We start from the raw sequence: 26,451 nt of genomic DNA, 5'->3' as shown, positions 1-26,451 counted from the left end.
TTGTCCCCACATTACAGATGAGGAAAAGTAACTTGGAGGAGTTAATTAGCTTGTCTGAGGTCACTCAGCTGGTCACTGCAGAGCTATGGTCTACCTGTCACCTGGTCTTAGCCACTGTCCCACATGGCCTTCTGTGAGTATCGTTGAGCATTTAAGCCAGAGCCGACCTTTGGGGAACATCTATTCTAATAGGGGATTGGAACTTCTACTGTTGAGGAAACTGAGGCCCGGAGGAGTGATAGGATCTACTGAAGGTCACACAGTGAGTGGCCATGGCGAAACTAGAACTGGGTCTCCTGATACCTAGTTCCCTACCTCACTGACTACATACCACTTCTTTGGTGCTGTTGGCTTGACTTCTGCCCACTGCTTTAGCCGACCCGTGAGTGCTGATCTGTCCTACCTCTAGGTCTTCCTTTTTGCTGATTCCTGCTTGGATTATCCTTCCCTTCCAGCTCCACCTGGTTGAATTCTAAACCAGTTCCTATTCCCCTTCTACCAGGAAGAACTTCTGTACTCCAAGACATGTCATCTACTATGCTGAAAAATAACAAAAACTTTGGTGTTGGCCAGTAGGGTCCAAATCTCATCTCTAGTATTTACAAATTAGTTGGTGACCTTGGGTGAGATAGATTGCTTCTTCATCTGTTCCCTCATGTATAAGGTGAGGATAGTAATAGGGCATATTCCACAGGGTAGTTGTGGGATACAGTTAAATGGGATAAAGTGTGTAAAATGCCTGGTGTCATACCTGGTACTTAGAAGGTGCTCATTCAGTGTTAGCTGAGTTGTTTATTGATCATGCATCTGGAATTTATTCCTTTCTCCTCTGTGTTCTAGGATAAATCACCTTGTTCTGCTTTCTATTGCAGTTAGTTTTGATCCCATTCTACCTCCTCCATTCAACTGAGAGTTCCCTGTTGGTAGCAGCCACATCTTGTTATTCTCTGCATCCTCAGAGATGCTCAATAAGTGCTTCTTCGATTGTCTTAGTCCACTCATAGTGTACAAGCTTGAAGTCCTTTTCTGAGGAAATATTTAAGGAAAAGCCTTTGAGAAGGTTCTTACATTGGAGATGAGTGTCCAAAGCCACATATCTAGAGAATAGGGTGGAATCACAAGCCCCTGCCTGTCGTCCTGCAAAAGTTTGATCAAGAAGTAAAGCAGTTGAAAAAAAAAAAAAGAAGAAGTAAAGCAGTTGTTGATTGGAATCATGGGTTGCCCCAAGAATTCAGAGGGATTTCCAGAAGGTGACTGGCCCAACAAGCTGGATTGTCCCTTAGGCCCAAAGAGCCTCCTTCTTCCATTAACTGATGTGAGATATCACCTACGGGATAAAGAATGCCTCTGGCTAGGCCATGGGCCCCTTCCTTTCCCGGCCTCAGCAGCAAAGACTTGCTCACTTCTTGTCAAGCCTGTTTAATGTCTCCTCTGGATTGTGCTACCAAATTGGCACAATTTGAAAGAATGAACTAGTTAGTTGGTTGACCCTGCAGTTGTTGGTACTGTTGGCCAGTTTGGGCCCTGCTTGAGTGTGTCCTCAGGTATAGTCTGAAGAAATGTAAAAAGCTGTATAAGCAGCATGATTTGCATCAACTTTGTGGGTATTTGGGTTGAGGTGGGAAGCCCTGCTACCTTTAACTCCTGCTGGCCCATCCCACTCTGAGATCATAGTAAGCATTCTTCAGGTGAAGGCTTATCTGTGCTTGCTGTGTCAGGGTGGTGGTGGAGGCAGGTTGTTAGTAGTAGGGAGAGGCGTTTTTGTGCTCTGGAAACCACTGGGGCTTTGAACTCAGGAAGGCCTGTTTCCATGCTGGACTTAATGCTTACTGGCTCCGTGGTTTTCAGAAGTCACTGGTCTCTTTGATCCTTCATTTTCTTCCATGTAATATGGGCATACTAAGAGTACCTCCCTTATAGAGTTAGGAGGATCACAGATACTGGGTGTGAAAAATCAAATGTAGTGTTCAGCAGGTGGTAATAAATGGCAGCTGTCATTGTCATTACCATACTCCTCTGTTTTGAGGCACCACTGACAATGGTAAATGGTATCAGTTTTGCTGCTGATAATGGAGAATAAGCCATGGAGTTATTGCATCTTTCCATAAGCAAAGAAGTCTGATATTAAATCTACATGCTTAGGACATGGTCTTTAGTGGCTCTCATTCATTCATATGCTTACACAGGAGTTGCTTGCTATGTGTAATTGGTGTTTAGAATGTAGGTATTTTTCACGTTCAAATTATTTGTAACTTCAGAGTTATGTGGTGCTTTCCATAAAGTAGATTACTGATGATCTTGATCCCTTTGATACCTTTAAGATTGGCAGTATATAGTTTTCTTTTTTTTAAAGCTGTATTTTTAAGTAACCTCTGAACCCATGCTTTAACTCACAACCCCAAGATCAAGAGTCACATGCTCTACCAGCTGAGCCAGCCTGGCACTGCTAAGATTGACAGTATAATTTTGAGGCTTATCAAAGAACAGTGGGGTTTGGCCTGAGTTTTCTATTTCTAGTTTTATTTCCCCTTAATTGATTACAAATTGCTGGAAGCTTTTCACAATTAGATGTTTGTTGCTTGGCTGCTAGCTCTTTAGGCTTTGAAAATTCTGTGATATGTTCCAAGAGATTTGGTGATTTCCACTTCCCTTAGTTATATTTCATAACAGGTAATCAATCTCTTGTATGTGCAATAGCCTTTTCTTTCAATATTGCATTGTAGTGAATTTATTGGAATATATTTGAAGTAATATCAGGGATCTTAATTTAAGCCAAAATTGAACTTCATTTAATGTTAATATTTGCTGGGGCACCTGGGTGGCTCAGTCAGTTAAGCATTTGATCTTGATCTTAGCTTGGGTTTCAATCTCAGGGTCATGAGTTCAAGCCCTTCATTGGGCTTCACGCTGAGTGTGGAGCCTACATTAAAAACAAAACGAAATACAAAAAACAAAATCTGCAGAAAACTAAACTGCACAAATAATCGTATATATATTCAGCTAAATCCATACTTGAACGGCAAATCAGCTTCATTATGACTTCATTTCCTAAAGCCCACAGATTTCTTTCAACATATATTAAAAAATGCAGCCAGATTTCAGATATTAAAATGTGAAAAAGCCAAGCATCTTAACAGGGAGGAAATATGGTATTTTAGTAATGAGGATTATAAGTGGCTGTGGCTGTGGCTAGGCCCAGGCAGTTTGCTTGTCAAGGAGTTTGAAAGTAGAGGTTCTGTGTGTGGAGTGGCTGAGTTCCAATACAGTGTCCACTGCTTTACTGGGCTGAGTGACTTTGGGCCAGTTATCTGTCTCACACTAGAAAGTATGCACCATATACAGTCATGGATTTTTCTGTCTTATGGTCACTTATGGTCAGAGTGGTATTGGTAACAGGTTCATGGTAGACACATTAAAAAAAACCAATTTATTGAATGAATAAGAGAACTTCTCTACATCTTAGTTTTCTCATATGTAAAAGGTGGATAATGAGAGTAGAGTATATCTATCTTATGGAGTTGTTCTGAGGATGAAATCAGATGACACGTAAAAAGTCCTTAGCCCCCAGGAAGTGTTCATTCCTGTAGGATATGATTATTGCTGCTATTATTACTGCCACTATACTTCTGCTATTCTTACTACTGCTCACTGTTGACTGGGGGCATTTCTCAAGGGGACAAATGAGGCATTTTCTAGAGCCTGAGTTAGTCTGGATGGTTGTGTGACCTCAGCCTGGTGCCTAGCACGGGCAAATTGGGAGTAGCCTCTTGTTCCCCAACGTTCTCAGCCCTCTTGGCCCCATCAGGACTTCTCCCAGGGCTCAGATACTGATCTTCCTCCAACACCACTTGCCATTGCCCAGGCCTTATGTTCTCCACTAGCCGCAAGCTCTTTAAGGATACGAGGGTGCCTTCACCATCTTTGTGTCATGCACAGTCCCTGACACAAAGTCCCTAGTGGTTCTGTGGAGGGTGCTGAACAGATATGCCCTGAGGGAGTGAATGGGCAGCCTGGTGCTGGACGCTGTCCCGAGCCAGCTGAGGTTATGGGAATAAATTTTCACATTTTTCCAGAGAATAAGGACAAAAGTGGGAACTAGAGGTCAGAGGAGACATGGATCCCTGCCATTTTCTCTCCTGTTTTTCCTTTGTGTAGTTTCAGTTTTAAAATTCCTGTTATTTGAGGGGAGGACAAAAGGACCTGGGAGGAGTTACAGAATCATGAGTCCTTTGGGTAGGACCCCTCCCCCCTATGACCCCTGACCATCTCCCCTTCCCAATGGTAGAGCAGAGGCACACCAGAGTAAGCCCTTCACATTCTCCTGTTTCTTCCACAGAGGAGGTGTCTTGGGTCACAGCTCTGCCTGTGAGCAGATTGTCTGTTTAGTGTGTTCATCTTTGAGACCCAGAGTTTGGCTCTCACCATGGACAGCTTCTGTGACCCAGGGGTGGGCAGACTAAGCAACCCTCCAGGACAGACCCACTCTAAGGAGAAGAGTGATGACTCTCAAGTTGTAGTGCAGGTTTGCCACTGAATTGCTGGTTAATAGACTTCTGAATCTTTGCTTTCTTAGCTGGTATTTATGTTTCTACTACTCAAGAATTCTGTGCCCTTCTTTTGAAACACTGTTGAAGTTTTCAGAGTGAGTAGTAATGGGGAAATGGCCCACAGTTTAGATACAGGTCAGGAAGACATTGGTTAGGTCTCTTAAAAAATTATAGTGTCAGGTGTGTGTTATAATGAGCACTACCGCTTACTTTCTGTAAGATTACATATTTAATGTGCTGTTGCCTCCTAAGCCTGTAATTAGAAGCCAAATACTGGTATCTTCTGAAAGGGATTGGGTCCTTGTCTCCCAGAATCATTGATATTGCATGCCCTCCTGTCTGAACTCTTAGCCTTTCCAGCCAGTGATAGGTGGAGGATGCTGGCTGGAGCTCCTTGGCTACTGGTTTAGATTTGAGTGCTTGCTGCCCAGGTATCATCCAGTGATTGAGCAGGTGCATCCTGCTGCCTTGCCTGAGCTGTTGGAAGCCCCACCTTACTATGAGGTCAGTAGTCAGAGTTGCCAGCTTTTCAGCTTGCAAACAGCCATCTGGCCTGGTCCCTGGTCACAGCATTACTCCTTTTACTATCCTCCTTTGGAAAGTGCAATTCGGTAAGCATCTAGGAGCAGAATAGCACAGCACTATGACCAAAAATCTCCCTTGATTGGCCACCATTCTCCAGTACATTTCATACATCATTTTCCCCCCCCAAAGTGACATTTGTATTGAAGTAAGTTCACAGGGACATGAACAAATAAAAAGTGTGCAGGTCAACTTTCTGCAAAGTGAAATACCCTCCTACCTAGCACATACATCAAGAAATAGAACCCTTTTCCCATCACTGCCTCCCACCCCAAGAAGCATAACTACCCATTCTAACTTCTCATGGATTAGTTTTGCCAGCTTTTTAACCTTACATAAATGAAATGCTGGGCTGTGTATGCTTTGCATGTGATTTCTTTTGCCCAGCATGCTATTCGGCAGATCATTTCTCTTTCTACACAAAGTCCCAAGTCAGAGATTATTGTCCCCATTTTGCAGAGGAGGAAACTAATGTGCTTTGACAATAAATAGCTTTGTAATATGAAGCTAACTGCATCTGCCTGCCAGGCCCCTGCTCTCTATGAACACATGCGCACACCCTGACGGGGAGACGGAAGTGAGTGACACTCAGGACCATTAAGAGCTCGCAGTCTGGATACAAAGCATATCCTTATGTGGCTGAGAGAAGTAGTTGCCTGTAGTCAAAGTTCAAGGAAAGCACTCTCGAGTATTTTATTGTTAGGTGGGGAAGACCTCATAAAAAAAGGGAATATTTGAGCTAAAAATCAGAGAATAAGAGGATTTTGGAAAGCCATCATGGTTGAAGGGATCATAGGACTATAGACGTAGAAGTTTGGAATACCTTATTTTACTTGGGGGAGTGGTAAGCAATGTGATGAGAGCCCAGGGTCTTTGGTAGGGGTGGTGGGAGAAGAGGCTGGAAATGGAATAGGTTGGGGGGTGAGGACTTTTTTTTTCTGTAGGTCAGTATTTACTCCACTGTGTGCCATAAAGCTTCAGTGTTTATGAGATACTCTCAAGTCCGACACATTTAGGAGACAGTGGCTAAACATGGGAACCAGGTTAAGAAACTGAAGGTCGTCAGAGCTTTTATATGTTAATGAGCTTTATAAATGGCTCAAGGAGATGTGGGGGTATGTATGTATGATACATGCTCCAGGCTCATTTACTCCCAGAACCTCTTTTACTATAGAATGTCTGCTGCCCCTGATATTCTGAGGACCACATGATGGAGGCTGATTTTCTTTGGTTGCCCTAAATATTCTGTCATTTATTTTACCTGTTGATTTTCCTTTTTTTGCAGTTCTTTCCATTAGTGATATATAATTTTTGATTATGAGACCATCTTCAGAAGATGTTTTGTCCATGGGAGTCTGGGTTGCCCTGGGCTGTGGAAGTGCCCTAGGGCACTCTAGGGCAGGTTTACTGGTTTAGAAACTGTTTCTATATTCCTTTTTGTCTTGAGTATCCTCTGCGCTATCTGGATAATGTCACATCAGAACCCAGATCTGTATGTGGTGTGAGCCTGGGGTTCTGATTTCATGAAGATATGGTTTTTAACTTCCCTGCCTCCAGGAGATGGTGAGCTCCCCTCCCCCGCCTTTCCCTCGCAGATGGATGGAGTTTGTCTAGTCCCAGTATATGGGACGGCAGGTGAATAATGCTGTCCACGGGGAGCCTGTGGCATAGACATTCTCCCTGATAAGACACCAGCTTCCTGATCCAGACGCCATTCTACCTAGTAATGGCCTTAGCTTCCATTCAGCTGTCAGACTTGCTTTCCTTCTCATTTAAAGCACCCAGGCACTTCCCTCTTTCTTTTTACTACGACTCAAAGCTTTATTTTTTGCTAATATGTCACTTTTTACGTGTTTGGAGCTGTAGGGGAAGATTCCTTCCAACTCTGCTCCATCTGCCATATTGACTGCAAGGCATTCTCAATCCCTGTGTCACACTCCATTCATTTGTAGGATTAGTGCCTTGAAATAGTCTTTCAGCTTGCAGGCATTCCTCTCAAACCATGGTGCTTCAGTCCTTCTCCTTCACAGAATCAGACTGGGTGTCTTTATCCTACATAGGCAGCAGCGGAAGGCTGAACAATTCCCAGCAAGGCAATACCACCGTTTTAGTTTTGTCATCACTTTTGTTGTTTATATGAAGTCACATATTTGGCAATATGCTGTCCTAGGAGGAGAACCATACACTCAATCATTCTCACTTTGACTAACTTATTCATTTTCTCAGTATATATTTATTGAGTACTATGTGGCTGATAGCATGTTATTCACATGAGAGACATTGGTGAACAGATCAACATAAGATCCCTGCCTTTGTGGAACTTAAAGTCACATGAGGGAGACAGATTTTATTAAAAATATACAGAAATAAATAGGTTTTATCAAATATGTACAGAAATAAATATAGAGTTACAAACTATGAATGAAATGTGTTACGGACATAGAGTGGAATGAAAGCCAGTGGTTCTCGTTTCAGCTCTATTACCAATTAGCTGCATAATGTTTGGGCAGACCATTTCCCCACTGTCTGCCTTGCTTTTCTCTTATATGAGTGACTCTGGCTGCTTCCCAGGGCTCTTGTGAGTCTGAGATGAAGCAACTACACAAAGGAGCTGTTAAGTGCCCTATAAAATCTTAGGATGATGGGACTGTCAGAAAGATGAGTGCAGCTGAGTAGGTTTTCTATAGTCGGGGGAGCCTTCAGACCAGGAAATCTCCCAGCCAGTGTTATGCTAGTAAATATTTAACAACTGGCTCTGCAAAAAAACTTCTGAAAGCCCTGATTTGTTTGCTGATTCATTTGCTAATTTCCATGGTGTAAATACTTCCATCAAGGCTGATTTCAAACTACCAGTGTAATGTCACTAAACACCAAGATGGGAAGGAACTTGCACAATGAGCTCCAGCTCCATCCAGTACCTCACTGTTCCCAACAGTCCCTTGTGTGGGCATAGGACAGAAAGCAGGAGTATGATTCACAAAAGTCCTGCTAAGCTTCAGTTTAAGAAATGACAAGCATTCTTTTCTAGTAGTGCTGTCTTCTTGATTGAAAATCCTGGCAGTGGGCAGCCCTGGTGGCTCAGCAGTTTAGCACCACCTTCGGCCCAGGGCCTGATCCTGGAGACCTGGGATCGAGTCCCACATTGGGTTCCCTGCATGGAGTCTCCCTCTGCCTGTGTCTCTGCCTCTCTCTCTCTGTGTTTCTCATGAATAAATAAAATCTTAAAAAAAAATCCTGGCAGTGAATGCTTGGATGCTATTGGCTCAATCCCTGGGAAGGAAGAGTATCTAGCAGGGGAATGTCCTAAGAGCACATGTGTATGTGTGTGTGTGTGTGTGTGTTTAATTATGATTATGGTTGTTGGAATGTAGTTTCCCAAGTCATTGGGCTGCCCAGGTTTTCCAGCTTATTGTGCCTCTGAGATGTAATATTGCACAATGTTAGAACTTGGGTTTTGGAGTTAGAGGTGGGTTCACATCCCAGATCCACTACTTCCTGGCAGTATGACCTTGGATAGTAAGCTCTCTGAGGTTGTTTCACATCTATAAAATGTGAACAATGATATGTATTTCACAGGATTTTTGGGTGAGTTAAATGGCATCATGCATGTAAAATGCATAGTACAGTGTCTGCTGTTCTTAAAATCAGCATTTCTCAAATCTTTAACAAATTAAGTCCATGTTTTGGAAAAAAAACTAGTTTTTTTCCCTGATCTTGTCAAAATTGGCTTCTTTTCCTCCATCCTGTGCTTTGCTCTGAATCATCCTCAACTGGACCTTTTCCCTTGCCATGTCACTGCCCTGCCTATTTTTAACTGAAGTCCCCTTCTTGATTTTCAGAACACATTTTGAAAGCAGTTGCCAATGCCCCAGTGCTCCCCATTCTATTCACAGGTCCAGGTACAGTGTGCCTGGCTGCCTGCCTCACCAGAGAGGTGGTGTAGGGGGTTCACCTTCATCTGGTGTTCCGGCTAAGGCTTGTGCTTACATCGGAAGCATGGGGAGCCAAGAACTATGAAATTCGATTTTCTCTATCCTTTTTCCACCTAGCAACCTTGTAGCCCTCAAGAGATTGGCTTTGGAATATGAAGCAGTAAGGAAGTTATGCTCTTTTCTTTGTTTAAAAGTAAAACCCTAAGCATGCCTTGTGGCAGCTGATTTCATCGTGGGATCCATAAAAAGTGTTTTCATCTGAGTACACATCACGCTGTCCTGTGATTGAAGCTACAGGGCTTCTGCTTAGATTTCATAGACTAGGAGTTGAGACCCTCTTCCTATAAAACACCAGATAATAAATATTTTAGGCTTTCTGGGCCATAGAGTCTCAATTCAACTGTGCTGTTGCAGTGTGAAAGCCACAGACAGTATGTATAAACGAGTGAGTATGGCTGTGTTCCAGTAAAATTTCATTTATGAAAACAGGTGGCAGGCTGAATGTGGCCTGTGGGCTGTAGTCTACCAGCCGCTGCTGTGGGCCTGTAACAGGCGGCTGAGAACAGTGGATAAGAGCACGAGTGCTGGCCCTGGAGTCTGTGTGAACCCCAGCTCTGCTGCTTTGTGGCCCTGGGCTTGGGCGAGGCACTTAACAAGGGTTACGAGTATCTGTTCATTGGGCTCTCACGGGAGTCCAGGGCGACAGTGTCCACAAAGGGTGGTGCAGGGCCTGGCACACGGTAAATACCGGCTCCTGCTATTACTACTCGTTGCCCCCTTGCATTGGCTGGTCCCTTAACAGGAGGGGCTGTGGGAATGATTTTAGGCACATTTAAACACCAAAGCTAGTTGAAAGTTTATTTGCTTGTTTATTTTCTTAACATGGAGTCTCAATGAGAAAAACACATGGCTTGCTCTAGCTACCCAGAAGGTCACCGTTGTTGCTGAGTGCTGTGGCTTTCACAGCCCAGTAGGTAAACAGTGCAACTAAATGGAACCAGTCAGACAAGTCACGCCAAAAATAAAGATAAGTTAAATATCGACTTCATTAGACTCGGCTTGCTTTTTAGCTTTTATAATGAAGACCAAGCTGGTTGACGGGAAAGGGCATTGTCAGGAAATCCCACCTCCTCAAGGACTTCGTGGTTCATCCTTGAGCAGAGCTTTGTCAGCTGGCCACCTGCTCTGTGTCCGGCATTGTGCTGGGCAGTGGGGGTTGTGTATTGAGGAGGGACACTTCTGACCTTGCAAGAGCTCGCAGTGTAATGAGGAGCAGAAGACTGTTGGATAACCGCGTGTCGAGGCAGGATGGGACTGTGGTTGCTCACCAGCGAATCCAGCATGGTCTCCAGTTTCCTTTGGCCTCTGATATCAGTCCTCTTCCCCCCCAGCTCTGCTCCTTGCTCCAGCCTGGACAGCTTCCACTGCCTCCTTGCATTGCTTATTCTGAACTCGTGTGGTCCATTCGTTCATTCAAAAAATATTAGAGTATGTATTATTTGCTATTAAGTAAGACAAGGCCCTGTTCTTAGGGATGTGGACATCTACTTGGAGCAGCACATAGTCACTCGCAAACCAGTGCTGTGAGGGTGAGGGATAAAGCTCTGTGAGAGCAAATAATCTTAAAAAATGAACTGGAGAAGGAGGATTTCTATGGTGTGTGTATGTTTATATTTGTGTACATAGGGGTTATTTTTTACAGAGCTGAGATTTTTTAACAAACTATACAAACTTTTTTTTTACAAACTATACACAGAGGCTGCTCCTCTCTCTTCCATTCCATTCATTTCTCCTCCCTTCCCTTTCTGATTGATTCTTTGCCTGTTTTGAGTATACCCAGCCTGACTTAAGTTTATATTTAGGAAATAAGGGCGAAAGCATTATTAACATATCGATACACACAAAAATATATGCAGGGTTAGAAAAATTAGAGATTTTTTCTACCCCTGGGAGTTTTCAACTTTATGCCATATTGTAAATTTAGTTGTCATATTTATCCTTTTCCCTTAAAATTTCTTTTCCTCTCCCCTCTGCTGTTCATTTTGAAAAATCTCAAACCTATATTAAAGCTTGAAGGCATGCACATTCATATGCTCTTAACCTAGATTGACCAGTTAACATTTTGCTTCATTTGTCTTATTTTCTCTCTCTTTACATATTTAATCTTTTATTTTGCTGAGCCATTTGACAGTAAGTTGCAGACATCATAACATTTCACCCCTAGCATTTGAGTATGTACCTCCTAAGAACAAGGAAATTATCTTTTAAAACCATAAAACCATGATCACACCAAAGAAATTTAACACTAATACAATGATATGAGCTAATACATAGCATTCAAATTTTCTGACAGTCTCAAAAGAGTCCTTTATGGCTATTTCTTTTAAATCCACGATTCAATCAAGGATCACGCATTGCATTCAGTTCCCATGTCTCTAAATCCCCTTAATCTAAAACTCTCTGTCTTTTTCTTTCTTTCTTTTTATAATATTAGTGGTTTTGGAGAATTCAGGCCAGCTGTCTTACAGAATGTTCCAAACATGGAGTTGTCTGTTTCCTCACTGTAAGATTCAAGTGAAACATTTTAGGAAGAAACTAGAGGATGCTGTGTCCTTCCCATTATGTCACAGTCAGGAAGATAAGTTTGTCCTGTTATTGGTGGTGCTAACTTAGGTCACTTGTTCAGTGATATCTGTCAGATTTTCCCATTTAGAGGCTGCCCACTCCCCTGCCATGTATTTCATAAGTAATCTGAGAGGTGATGCTTTGAAAACTGTATCTTGTTCCCCAACAATTTTTCACGCAGTGATTTGAGCATATACTGGTGAACTTTGTTCAATCAGTTATTATATTGATGGTTGCAAAATGATGTTTTTCTGTCATTCTTTCTACTTTTATTGGTTGGCATTTGGTCTGTGAAGAAGATCCCTTCCCACATTTATTTTTTTAAGATTTTATTTATTATTTATTTGAGAGAGAGAGAGAGCACACACAAAGGGAGAAGGAGAAGCAGACTCCCCCTGAGCAGGGAGCCCGACCTGGGGCTCGATCCCAGGACCCTGGGGTCATGACCTGAGCCAAAGGCAAATGCTTAACCCACTGAGCCACCAGGAGCCCCAACCTTCCCACACTTTTAAAAGTATCCTTATGGATTCATGGGTTCTTTTTTGTTCATTGTATTATGATCCATTACTATGTTTTTCTTTTCTCTGAGAATGTTTTCTTTTTTCTGAGAATGTTTTCTTTTTTCTGAGAATGTTTTAAATTGAGTTATGACTTATGCACAGTGAAATGTACAGATACTACGCATACAGCCTAATTAGTTTTCACAAATGCATATGTACATGTAAATCCCACCCTGTCCAGATATAGAACATATCCATTCCCCCAAAAAGTTCCCTTTGGCGCCTTCCCAGTCATTCCCCATCCCACTTCACCAAGACTAATCTGATTTCTTTCTTGTTCTCTTTGATGTTTTGTCCCAAATATTGGCAATGAAAGCCCCATTTGTTGGCTCTGTATCCATTTGATGTGTGCATCTTAATCTTTGAGCACTTTTTTGGGTTCTGGCACAAGAAGGCATTTTATTATTTTTGCCAGTTGAAAATATCCCGTACTATGTATACTAGTTAAATAATTTCTCCTTTATTGAGCTTTAAGTTGCTTCCTTTTTATTTTGTTACCAAAATGCTGCAGCAAACATCCTGGAACACATATTCTTTTGTGAACAGCACTTTTGTGAGTATTTTTTGTAGACTAGGTCCTAGAAGTGATATTTCTCAAAGAGTATGCACGTTGAAATACTTGATTGATATTGGCAGATTCTTCCCTCCCCTCTTAAAGATCTGTGTTAATTAAATTTCCAGAACTAGTGCTGGTATCCCTGCAGCCTTATCAACATTGGATTTTGTCTGTCTATGTGAATATGGTAGCATGTAGAGTGTGATTTTGGACTTCTTCTTGAGCATGGTGCACATCCAAACCAGAGAGCCTCCTTCTTGGTTCCGAGCCTGATTTTCATTTGTAGACAAATGAAATCTCTCCTCAAGGGAGAGGTTAAACCAAGGAGAAATTTTTGACAGGAAACTCTCTGTCATTTGTTGACACACTCACCATTTTACAGCCAGCTTTTGGCAGATGATATTATTGTCTTGATTCTGCACTAACTGCACTTAGGAGATAAACAAGGAGAGGGATTTACGTGAGGAGCATGGTAGCCTTCCCCCCCCCAAGGCTTCTGGTCTTCCTGAGCAGTCTTTATAAAATTTGATTCAGAGTTCCTGTTCTGTATTTCTATCTTTAAATAACCATGAGACCTGATTTTTATTTTGCAGTGAACCTCGGTGAGTCTCTATTTGGGGTAGCAGGTTTATTATAACCTGTGTGTATGTGTGTGTATGTGATCTATTACTCTGATGTCTGCTAACAGACAAAATCTTTCCATTTTTTTAATTGTAACTATTGAATCTTAGGTTAACCACCTTCGTGAATGATTTGGACGTTGGACATTTTTTTTCAGGCTGAGGAAACTCTTTGAAAGCTCTTATCTCTGCTTCAGTTACCTGTGTTGATTTTCTTTATAGGTATTTGAAGCTGTGATTTCATGGATCAATTATGAGAAAGAAACCCGTTTAGAACACATGGCAAAACTGATGGAACATGTTCGTCTCCCTCTCTTACCTAGGGATTACCTGGTCCAGGTGAGTGCTGTATGAAGAACAAATTGCTTTCCTGCTCCCCCAGGCCTCTGGGAATAGCAGCAGGCAGCCCTGGTTGTATGGGGTAGTTGAGGAGTTTTATGGGTCTTTTGCATGAGTTGAGAGCACCAACCCAGTGGCTTAAGTGTGAAGCATGGTAGTGTAAGGGTTTTTATTTTTATATTTTTACATTTTTATTATTAAAGTATAGTTGACATACAATGTTCTATTAGATGGTAATGTGAGGTTTGAGAATAAGACACTTAGGGTTTAGTTCCTACTCCACTACTTGTTAGCTTTGAGTTTTTATTTAACTTCTTCAAGTCTTAGTTTCTTCTTTGATAGAAGAAATATGATAGTAGAGCCCCATCAGGATTGTTGTGAGGACCAAAGGAGTTGTAAATATGCAAGACAGATGTTTAGCATGGAGCTGAGCATATTAGATGCTCACTGGAAGTTAGCCACTTTTACTGTAGGGGAGCTAAGCAAGAATAAGTCATTTCCATGTTTCTGTGTTCTCTTTACCTTTGTGCTAACCAACTTAGAGCTCTATTCAGGATTAGGTAAAAACCAGCTCCTCACAGGTGCCTAGCATACATATTGCTTCCTCTGAGGAAGTAAAGAAAAGTTAAGAATTACGAGGTGCTAGTGTGATGCCACATATTTAATCCTTATTACAACTCTCTGAAGCAAAGACAACCCTCTTTTTACAAGTCTAGGCCTTGGGGTTTATGGAGGCGGAGGATTATTTGGCAGTAGAAGGCAGTGTCAGGATTCAAATTCAAGTCTGTTGACCCTGAAGCACCTGCCTTCCACTAAGCAGGCTGTCACCTTTAATACTGTCTGTTTATCCATTGGCTATAGATACTCTTCTAAGTAGGCAGAGGGCAAAACTTAAATATAGGAACAAAACAAAACAGCAAGGCAGCAGGCCAATACTCATCTATTTCCAAGAAGTTTCTGAAAGGAATGGAAGGTGTGAGGTGAGAAGAAGAGAGATGGTTCAGCAACCCAGTGGCCCAGCTCTGTCACTTCCCAGCCATCTAACACTGGGCAAGTGTTCAACCTTTCTCAACCTCTGTCTTCTCATCTCGTAAAAACAGCACCTGCTCTTATAGGATTGTTTGGGTGTAGAATGAGATAATCTATATAAAGGCTGCAACACTGTGAGCGAATGCTGGCTGATACTACTACCGTCTTGACAATCATGGATACTATTGGGAGTAGCGGGAGAACATTGTATCCTCACAAACACTTGTAAAATCATCGGCTTGTGACCCTGTTGACCATAAGTCTAATGGACCAATGAGATGATCCCTGAACCTCTGAGCCTCAGTCCAGTCCTATTCTCAGGTGCTGGGGCAAGGGCTTACAAGCCCTTCTTTGTGCCCGGCGTTTTATGGTTTGGATGGTACCACTGCCCCCTAGTGGCAGCGTCTCCTTCCTGTAGAAAAGGTTCTCTAAGCAGAGGGACTGAACTGGCCTGAGCTCCCAGTGTCAGAATCAAACCTCCTACTGTCCTGTGGGAAATGGACCAAAGGTGGAGGCGGACGTCTGGCCTCCAGCACAGCATCACTCCACAGGAAGGGCAATCTGTGGACCTGGTTTCTGGGGAAAACTAAAGAGGCCTTAGAGACCCTTAGTCATAACCTCAATCAGGTGTCCACAACTGAAACTTAAAGATACTAGTTCTTAAGTTATTATGGCAAAGTAGGGTTTATATCTGGAGGAGAAGGAGGTCAGAGGTAGTGGGCATGACCCTTCTACCCCTCTTTTCAAAGGGCTCTTTTCAGAACATCTCTGGAAGAGGATGTTTCATTAATACTTATTTAACTTTGAAGTTTCAAACTAGTACAGCCTGCTAGGGGTGGCTGATCTTGGTTGAGGACACAGGGAAAGCCCTGGGCAGACCTGTACCAGCACTTATTTCTGGGGAAGGCGTTTTTGTTTGTTTTTTAACCACTAATGTTTATTAGGCTTTATTAAATATTTTGAAATATTGAAGAAGTGTGTAATAGGCTATATTTAAATTTTTTAAGTTGTGATTATGTATATATAACATAAACTTTACCATTTTGACCATTTTTAAGTCTGCAGTTCATTCAGTGTACTAATTGTATTCATCATGCTGTACAACCATCACTATATCCATTCTTAAACTTTCTTATCACCCCAACTTGAAACTTTACATGGTGAAGTATTAACTCCCTGGAGGAAATTTTCATTCAAGCTGAACGTGTTCTTTGGGAGAAGTAGCTGTTTATGCATTTCACCTTCCATCCAAGTTTTTGAAGATATCCTTTCTTGGGGCGCTTGGGTGGCTCAGTTGGTTGAGTGTCTGCCTCTTGGTTTTGGCTCAGGTCATGATCTCAGGGTCATGTGATGGAGCCCTGCATCAGGCTCTGTGCTTAGTGAAGAGTCTGCTTGTCTCTCTCTCTCTCCTCCTCTACTCCTGCCCATGTTCATGCTCTATCTCTCTCTCTCCCTCTTTCTCAAATAAATAAAATCTTAAAAAAAAGAAAGAGAACCTCTCTCGCCTGTTTTAATTTTTTTAACTGACCTAAAGGCTTATAATTTGTCTCAACCTGGGTCAGTCCATCAGTGGTGGTGGGGCAAGTGGGGAAACCTTCCCCCAAAATGGAGTATTCCTGGGCGTCACTTCTGGGGAAGGAGGTGCCCAGTGGTGACAGGGGCCCTGTCATGCCAATCCTTCTTTTCCTACTTAATGTCTTCCCAGCAGGTGATGGCCCGGCCACATCTCCATTCCTAGTTACAGGTGAGGCTCAATCATGCCTTGTGCGTAACCAGCTTGAGGGCCAAGGTAGTTGAGATGGGGAGGCCCTTCTCCTCCTCTAACTGGATTTGAGTGCTTCAAGGTCAGAACCTTTGTCTTGTTCATCTTTTTCTTCCCAGAGTGTAGCACTGGGCTGTCCAACCATGAGACATTCAATCTCTGTTAGCTGTTGAATGGAATCTATCTCTGCTGCTAGCTCCTAAACACTCCAGCAAAGAAAATGTGAAGGGGCCTCCGAAGACCACACTACCCCTTACAGATATACCGCATAGCAATGTGACATAGGCCAAAGGACAGGATTTGAGAATCAGAGCACCAGCATGGTTTCACCCTTGGTCTTGCTCATGACATCTTTTGGCTTATATTTGCTGAGCATCTGCTTGGGTCCATAGCTTTGGAGTATGTGAAGAAGCCACAGTTCCAGCTTAGATAGGGTCCAAGATGAAGTCAGTGGGTGCAGGACATTCTTTCTTCTCTGATATCACCACTTGATTATAGAGCATCTCATTGGCCAGTTTTACCCCTGAGGCTTTCACTATAAGAAAATGGTTATGAATTCTTCCTGATTGTCACCTTGTTTTACTCTATGCCTCCAGAGGTTGGCTCATGGATCCTGCTCTCTTCCTCTTTCTCTCCTTCTCCTCTCAAATGTGCGATCATTTGCCCTAAACATTAAAGGCACTCAAACTAGGAGGAACATGAGATCAAGCCTTCAGGACAACTAATTGTCTTTGTTTTGCATAATTGCGCTTAAGCCTATGAACTAACAAACAAACACAGGTTATATCCCGGTCTGTTTGATGCCGGAACTTAATCACCTCCACTGTGCTCTTGAAATGCAGGAGGTAAGCACTAAGTTTTAAGTCTGTGATCTTTCATTTGGAGTCTGAGATGATGTGGCCGGGGAATAAAGGGGTGTGGGAAAACAGAAATGATCCAGCCTGAGGAGGCAGATTGGGAAATGCGGCTGAGCTCTGCTTCTGGATCACCTGTGGATTATTTCCTCCAGACAGTTGAAGAAGAAGCTTTGATAAAGAATAACAACACCTGTAAGGACTTCCTCATTGAGGCCATGAAATACCATCTGCTCCCTCTGGATCAGAGGCTCTTGATTAAGAACCCAAGGACCAAGCCCAGGACTCCAGTTAGCCTGCCCAAGGTAAGCCCCAGCCCAGTCAATGCAGCAGATGGGACTGTGTTCTGGGCCAGTGGCCTTCCACTCCTGCCTCCAAGTCTTTCCTCACCCATGGTTACCCTGCTTGGTGGCATTTACGACCTAAGTGATGGAGTCTACTGGTTCCTTTTGAATCTGCTGGTACCTCTCTCTTTTAGGGTCTTTCTTTTCAAAGAATTTCCAGTAACCTCCGGAGTCACTAGGGAGTTTTGAGAATAACTCAGAGCTCTTTCTTCTCTCCTCCTTCTTTGGTCTGAGTTCTTTTTTTTTTTTAAAGATTTATTTTTATTTATTTATGATAGAGAGAGAGAGAGAGAGAGAGAGAGAGAGAGGCAGAGACACAGGCAGACGGAGAAGCAGGCTCCATGCAGGGAGCCTGACGCGGGACTCGATCCCGGGACTCCAGGATCACGCCCTGGGCCAAAGGCAGGCGCGATACCGTTTAGCCACCCAGGGATCCCCTTTGGTCTGAGTTCTATTTCTTTTGGAAACAAAGGAATGGCTGGGTGGTCCTTGACTTAGTGATGGTCCTAACACTCCTCTTTCTAGGCTTATTTGAATCAGAATAGTTCTAGTCTGGTTCTTTCTCTCACTGCAGAGCCCTACAGAACAGTTAGGGCAACCAGATACACACTGGCCACTTTGGTTCCTTGCAAGGCCCTTCCCCTTACTGGTCATCCAGTCCTTCATCTGCAGAATGAAAGGTCCTGTCCTGGCTGTCTCTATTAAAGTCCTTCCCAGTTTGGCATCCCAGTAGGCTCTCTAGGATCCTAACATACGGACATCTCAGGAAAGGCCCCAGCCACCCCAAGAGGAAAGGCAAGCAGGGTGGAGTGAGTTGTGTTGACTCATTGACTACACAGCAAGGCAGCACCAGGGAATTATGTTAGGCCTTCGATTTATCCTCCTCTTCCTCTTTGTGGCTGGCTGCCATGCTCCTTGTCTGCAGCTTCCAAGGTTTTCAAAGCGTTAGAAGAGCATTTTGTCTAAGACCACATGTTTGGATTCTCTGAGGTCTGTGGTTTTCCTCTCTCCACTCCGCTCTGTGACTCTGGGTCATGGAGAATTTAGTGAGTGCAATGTGAACAAAGGTTACAAATATCCCAGCTAATACAGGCTACTGACACTTATTGAGTGCTGCTTCTTTGCCAAGCAGTAGGCCGCAGGCCTCACACGCACATCTTTCGTAATCCTCCTAAAAGCCCTTTATGGTGGAGACAGGTATCCTATTCTACACAGAGGAAACTGGAGGTCAGAGAGATTAAGTGACTTGCCTAAGGTCAACACAGCTAATGGAGTAGAACCAGGGTTTGAATTGTATATTTCTCACCCTCCAACCTGGGTGAACCCATCCCATCCTGTCCCTGGCTTCATCTTTGTAAACCTGAGGGTATATACCTACCTGTCTGCTTCCTGTTGCCTTGTGCAGGTTAGAAGGGGCAGCCACAGGTCAAGGGCCTGGGTCCGGCTGGCCATTTGCCTTACTGCATGTTGAGACTTTTATTTTACTGAAGTATTGCATTGAAACTACTTAATATTTTTCAAACTGAATATAACTTCAATTATAGAAATATATGCTCATTGTAGACTATTTAAAAAGGTATTGTATTTTTGAAAAAGAGAGTAAAACTCCCCTGAAACTCCTCCACCCAGGAGCAGTCATTGCTCTTCCCTTGGTGAATGCTCTTCCTGACCTATCTCTGCGTGCCTATTCGTAGAGATAAAAATGTGCCCTTTTAGATAAATGGAATCTTGCTGCATGAATTAAAGTCATTTCTATCCCCTACTCAAAGCAGACTGCTTTCATCGTTATCAGTATGGGTGAAATCAACATTTAAATTACAATAGGTACATGGTATTTAATTATATTTATGTATCATTATTTATTTAACTGTCCTCTATGTATGAACCTTCTAATAATTTCCACTTTTTATATAGTAAACATTTCTGTTTTAACCTTTCAAAGATGGCATGTTGTTTTAGTTTGCATTTCTTTCATTATGAGTGAGAATGGTGTGGGTTTCCTATGATTATGGTCTCTGTTAATTCTTTTTTGGGGAATTTTCTATCATGTCGTTTGCCTGTTTTTCTATTGGGCTGTATTTTTTTTTTTTTTAAGATTTTGTTTATTTATTCATGAGAGACAGAGAGAAAGAGAGGTAGAGACACAGGCAGAGGGAGAAGCAGGCTTCCTGCGGGGAGCCCGATGTGGGACTCATCCTGGGACTACAGGGTCATGCCTTGAGGTGAAGGCAGATGCTCAACCACTGAGCCACCCAGGTGTCCCTGGGTTGTATGTTTTTTATAAATGTTTTTTAAGGGCTATTTTTACTTTAAAGAGGTGAGGCCTTTGTATGTATTTCCAATATTTTTTCTTAATTTGCATTTTGCCTCTAACCTTTTCTATAACTTTTTTTTCTGAATCCCCCAAAACAATTTTAAGTTAGTCATATTGATGTCTTTTGCTTTATAGTTTAGGTTTTACATCTTGCTTAGACATGTTTTAAAAAAAGACTCCCATGTTTTCTTCAAGTACTTTAGTGAATTCTGTTTCACATTCGAATCTTTGATGCACTTAGAATTTATTTTGGTGTAAGGGGTGAGGGTAGGAATCCAGCTTCATTTGTATGACAAATGATGAGCCAGTTGCCTCAAAGTTATTTTATTAATCTTCCCCCTTCATTAATCTGAATACCACCTTTATTATGACCGAAATTTCCTTAAGCTTGAATATTGAAGTCTTGAGAATACTGCTTCTAAGGTGCAGTGCTGTTCTATGTGGAGGAGGCTTCTTCCATCCCAGGTTCTTAGCTGGCATTGTTGCATGTCTTTGTGACTTCTCTCTTTGGAAAAGGAGGCTCTTATCTTACATCAGGTTACTGACATCTTTTCCTGGGGAGTGTGTTCTGGAGCTGAGGAAATGGCGCAGAGCTGGCTCAGTTGCTTTGTGTGGAAGCCATACCCAGTGACCTTTCCCTTTCTAGACTCTGCATCTAGCCTTTACCACACATCCTATCTCAAGAAGACACTTTTAAAAATCAAAGCCATTTTTTTGCCTGAGTCCTGACCTAGCCTGCTGAGACCATGCCTCCCTTTCCAGATGATGAATCTGTGGTTGAGAAGAGTCTACCCCTCTTTCAGGAGGCGCCAATGTTGTCCTGCTGTCATCTCTACTCCTTAGGAACCACTATTTTCAGAATGAAAATGTTTAGATTCTTGGGCATACAGACTTCTGCAGGCAACAAGAACCAAGACTTCTTGTGAATCTATTGAAGGAATTTTAAAAAGGACATCATGGCTCTTAGCCTCATTGTTCCCTCAACTTTAATCCTTGAATGATTCAAGGTTCTCTTGTCCAACCTGCTTCTCAAACTCTACTCTGTCATCATTGTTTGGGCACTTAAGTTAGTGAGCGGAGCCCCACTGTGGGTTTGAGGAGTGGGATGTCCTGAGGGAGACTGTCACTTTGAAGATTATCTGATGGTACATCATCTCATTAAGTCATCACAATATTACGGTGTTAACTCTTCATATCCCTAGTTTACTAAGTTTACTCAGAAAGGTTAAGTAACTTGCCCGGTTACACAGCTAGTTAAGTGTGGAGCTGGGATGTAACAAGGTCTATTCCACTCTAGAGTCTGTGTTTTTCTCTCCTACCAGATTACCTCCCAGGGGCAGGTTTTTTTTTCAGATTTTGGTGGCAGACAAAAAAGATCCTTTTCTTTTCTTCTTCTCATTATTTTTTAAATCAATATCTCCCTTAATTAAACTCTGTAACATCCATTCATCTCTTTAAGAGATGGATTCCAATACTATTATTTGCTACTTTTCAAATTAAGACTTTATATTTTTAGAGCAGTTTTAGGTTCACACCAAAATTGAGGGTAAGGTAGAATGATTTTCCATATACCTTCTGCCCCCACACATGCATATGCTTTCCTCATTATCAACATCTCAGATTATTTGCTTTTAAATTCAGTTTTATTGAGGTATAGTTGATACATAATAAAATTCACTTTTTTTAGGGATACAATTTGATAAAATTTGAGAAATGCATACAGTTATGTAGCTGCATCCTAATCAAAATATAGAATATTTTAAATACTCGAAAATGTTCCATTGTGCTGCTCTATAGTCAAGCCCCTTCTTTTACCCCTAGGTTTTGGCAACTACTGATCTGATTTCTGTCCATATTACAGCTTTGTCTTTTCTAGAGTGTTATATAACTGAAATCATGCCATATATAGCCTTTTGAGCTTGCCTTCTTTCTTTTAGCGTAATGCTTTTGAGATTCATCCATGTTGTTGCACATATAAAGAGTTCATTCCTTTTTATTGCTGAGTAATATTCCATTGTTTGGATGTACCATAATTTGTTTATCCATTCACCCATTGATGGACATTTGGGTGTCCATTTTTAGCTATTATGGAAAAGCTGTTTGAACATTCACTTACAGATCCCTGTATGGACTTATATTTTAATTTCTCTTGGGTAAATACCTAGGAATAGGATTGCTGGGTTGTATGGTAAGTATATGTTTGACTTTATAAGAAATTGCTAAACTGTTTTTCCAAGACAGCTGTACCATTATGTATTCTCATCAGCAATGTATGAGAGCTCCAGTTACTCCACAGCCTTACTACTACTTGTATTATCTATTTTTTAAAAATTTTGGCCCCTGTAGTAGGTAGGTGGTTGTATCTCACAATGGTTTTAATTTACATTTCTCTGATGACTAATGATGTTGAGCATCTTTTCATGTGCTTATTTGCTGTTTCTATATTTTCTCTGGTGAAATATGTTCAATTTTTTTTTCTTTAAAAAATTGGGTGGTTTTATTCTTACTGATTTCTACGAGTCCTTCATATGTTGTGGAATGTAAGTCTTTTATCAAATTTGTATTTTGCAAATATTTTCTCCCAATCTGTGTCTTGTCTTTTTATTTTCATAGATGTATTTTTGGGAGGGTAGAAGTTTTAAATTTTATCATTTTTTTCTGTTATGATTGATGTATTTCATGTTTTATCTAAAAAAAATCTTTGCATTATCTAAGATTACAAAGATTTTCTCCTATACTTTTTTTTTCTAGAAATTTTAAAGTTTTAGGTTTTACATTTGGGTCTGTGATCCATTTTGAGATTTCTTTTTAATATGGTGTGTGAGGTAAGGGTGAAAGTTCATTTGTTTTGTATTTGAATGTCCAGTTTTTCCACAGCATTTAGTAGAATGATTCTCCTTTTTCCATTGAATAGGCTTGGCACCTTTGTTGTAAATAATTGACTCCATATATGCTGGTCTATATGTGGATACTATTCTGTTATTTTTATCTATTTGCCTATCTTTCCACCGATACCTTGTTGCTTTGATGACTAGCTTTATAGTAATTCTTGACATCAAGTAGTATGAGTCCTCTAGTTTTGTTTTTCAGAGTTGTTTTGCCTATTCTAGGTACTTTGTATGTTCATTTATCTTTTAGAATCAGCTTGCCTGTTTCTACAAGAAAGCCTTTGATAGGGATTGTGTTAAATTTTTAGGGTCAATTAGGGGGAATTCATATATTAACAATACAGTAGTCCCCTCTTATCCTTAGGGGTTGTGTTCCAAGACCCCCCATGGATGGCTGGAACTGTGGATAGTATTGTATATACTGTTTTCTTCCTATACATAAATACTTCAGATAAACTTTATAAATTGGGCACAGTAAAAGATTAATAGCAATAATTAGTCATAAAATAGAACAATTATAACAATGTGCCATAATAAAAATTATGCAATATATGATTTCTTTCTCAAAATATCTTACTGTACTGACTCACCCTTTTTCTTGTGATGATGAGAGATGATAAAATGCCTACGAGATGAGATGAAGTGAGGTGAATGATGTAGGCTACTGTTGACCTTCTGACCATACGTCTGAAGGAGGATCATCTGCTTCTGGATCAAGGTTGTTCATGGGTAACTGAAACTGCACAAAGCAAAGCTGGATAAGTGGAGGGAGGGGGGTATGCTGTACTAATCTTCTGATCCATTATCACAGTATGTATTTCCATTTATTTTGTCTTCTTTAATTTCTCTTAGCAACATGTTACAGTTCTTTTTTTTTTTTTTTTTTTAACATGTTACAGTTCTTAATGTATGGATCTTGTAGGTCTTTTGTTAGGTTTATTCTTAGGTATTTCATAGTTTTTGATGCTCTTGTAAATCTTTTCTTTTAAAGTCTACTTTCTAATAGTTTATTGCTACCATGTAGAAATACAGTTGATGAGAAAAACTCTTTAATGGAGGAGAGGTCAGGTTGGTGATGGCTTCACTGGTTTCTGAAAAGCAGGGGCAGTAGTTCAACAAGATGACCATATGCCCTGGGCTGACACTTTAGGGAGGTATTCAGGGTTCTCTTCTAGATACCTCCTTCACTAAACTATAGATTCCATGATAGCAGGCATTACTCATCTCTGTCCTTAGCATGTAGTCTGGAGTCTGGCACAGGATGGGCAATAGTAAAAGTTTTCATGAATGAAAGTATAATTTTTTAAAGATTTTATTTTGAAGTAATCTTTCCACTCAATGTAGGGGCTCAGACTTACAACCCTGAGCTTCAGAGTTGCACACTCTACCAACTTAGCCAGCCAGGTGCCCTGAAAAAGATATATTTTTATTTTAAGATTTTACTTATATATTTGAAAGAGAGAGAGAAAATATGAGCAGGGGAGGGGCAGAGGAAGAGGGAAAGAATCTCAGGCTGACTCCATACTGAGCACGGAGCCCAACATGGGCCTTGATCCCATGATTCTGAGATCATGACCTGAGCCAAAACTAAGAGTCGTATGCTTAACCAATTATGCCACCCAGGTATCCTAACAGATAGATTTTTTTTAAAAAAGATTTTATTGGGTGTCCAATTTTAGCTATTTTTTGGGGTGTCCATTTATTTATTCATGAGAGACACAGAGAGAGAGAGAGGCAGAGACACAGGCAGAGTGAAAAGCAGGCTCCATGCAGGGAGCCCAATGTGGGACTTGATCCCAGGACTCCAGGATCAGGCCTTGGGCTGAAGGCAGGCACTAAACTGCTGAGCCATCCAGGGATCCTGAAGAGATAGATTTTTAAAGAAGAAATAATCTCATAGAGATTTAGTACTGACCATTTCTATCATGCCACGTTGTTTTCTAATACTGTCAGCATTCATACATGTATTTTTTGCAGAGATGTAGTGATACCCTACTTGGTATTATCCTTTGATGCTAATGTAGATTAACCCTAGGACATTTGGCTCAGCACAGGTCCAATATCAAATGAATCTCCCCATTCCTGGGGAGTTGGATAGGTGGTCAAGCATTTAAATTAAAAACAATAGCACCAGCAGGAAAGTAATAAACCGTCATGCATGCATTAACTCAATTCACTCATTCAACACAATTCCATTGAGTAGTCTCTGATTGCCAGGCACTGGGCTTGATGCTAAAGCCATAGAGCCTCATGTGAACTGGTCTCTTGTCCACAGTGCTCCAGACTCAGGGGAGGGAAGACGGATGTCACAGGACAATTATAGTGGATCATGTAAGTGCCACAGTGAAGGTATGGGCAGGACACTCTGGGAGCACAGAGAGAGGTGAGGGCTGGAGAAAGCTTTCTGTAGGAGCTGATGCCTGAGCTATCTTCAAGGTCAAAGGGATATTGTCTTTAAGAGTGAACATCCAGAAATTGGTTTAAATGACCGCAGGAGAGGAGGGCTGACTCACCACCTCAGATGGCCACTTAGAGTAAGTTGTACTCGGTGCTTTGTTCCTTCCCTAGGTTACTGTTCTTAACACCCAAGACGTTAATGATGACATGAACAGGGTTGTTTAAATATGGTTTCCTTGTGTTTTAAACACAGCACTTTATATATATTATTTCATCTTCGTAACAACTCTGAAAGTTTTCATGTTGGAACAAACTCCATGTTGGAAATTCAATGAGATTGAATGACTTGCCCAGGGCTTCATAGCTAAGTGGGAATATAAAGACTCAGATCCAGGTCTGGCTGACTCATAGCCACTATACAATACTAACTCCACAATGATGATAACAGCAGATAACAATAACCCTCCAAATGTGAGCCCTCAGAATATGCCAATCCCTGGGCTAAATGATTTACATTTATTATCTCATAGGATTTACATGGTTATAATCATCCCCATTCTACACATGCAGAAATTGGATCTTGGGTTATGTCACTTACTCATTATGTATGAATTCTGTATTTCTGCATTACAAATTACCCTAACCTTGGTGACTTAACACAGTAAATGTTTACTATTCTCACACTTTCCATGGGCAGGAGTCCCAGCTCTGCTGGGTCATCCTGGCCCAGGGCCTCTTGTAAAGTTGTAGTTGAGCTCTTGGTCAGGACAGTGGTCATTTCCAGGCTTGTTTGGAGTGAGGGGCGGTGGGGAAGTGAGTGTAGATCTGCTCCTCAGCTCACTGTTGTGAGCTCTCTCCATAAGCTTCCTGAGTATCATCATGACATGGAAGCTGGTTTCCCTTGTGGCGAGAGATTTTATAGGAGGACAGTGAGAGAGCATGCCCAAGACAGAAGCTATAGTCTTTGTATAACCTGTTCTCCAAGTGATGGGACATTTTTTCTGCTGTATTCTGTCTGCAGGGTACAAGTCAGTAAGTGCAGCCCACACTCAAGGGGAGAGCGGATAAATTCCATGTCTTGAGTGGAAGAGTATAAGATAAT

At 41.6% G+C, this 26,451-nt stretch overlaps 1 protein-coding gene across 4 annotated transcripts in view; it reads left to right on the top strand.

The window, feature by feature from the left end:
• The window catches only part of KLHL3 (kelch like family member 3), a 112,825-nt gene that overhangs the window by 59,127 nt on the left and 27,247 nt on the right, over positions 1–26,451 (top strand). For 3 of the 4 annotated variants that reach the window (XM_025433018.3, XM_025433019.3, XM_049091819.1), the window contains exons 7-8: positions 13,645–13,761; positions 17,562–17,711. In XM_025433018.3, coding sequence (XP_025288803.1) covers positions 13,645–13,761; positions 17,562–17,711 — 267 coding nt within the window. The remainder of the gene's footprint in view (positions 1–13,644; positions 13,762–17,561; positions 17,712–26,451) is intronic. The other variant, XM_049091820.1, reaches the window with a different exon arrangement.

The sequence above is a fragment of the Canis lupus genome, chromosome 11, assembly GCF_003254725.2.
Source record: "Canis lupus dingo isolate Sandy chromosome 11, ASM325472v2, whole genome shotgun sequence".
Taxonomy (NCBI): Eukaryota; Metazoa; Chordata; class Mammalia; order Carnivora; family Canidae; genus Canis; species Canis lupus.
Note: the sequence above shows the minus strand (reverse complement) of the source record. Positions and strands in the feature narration are given on the sequence as shown.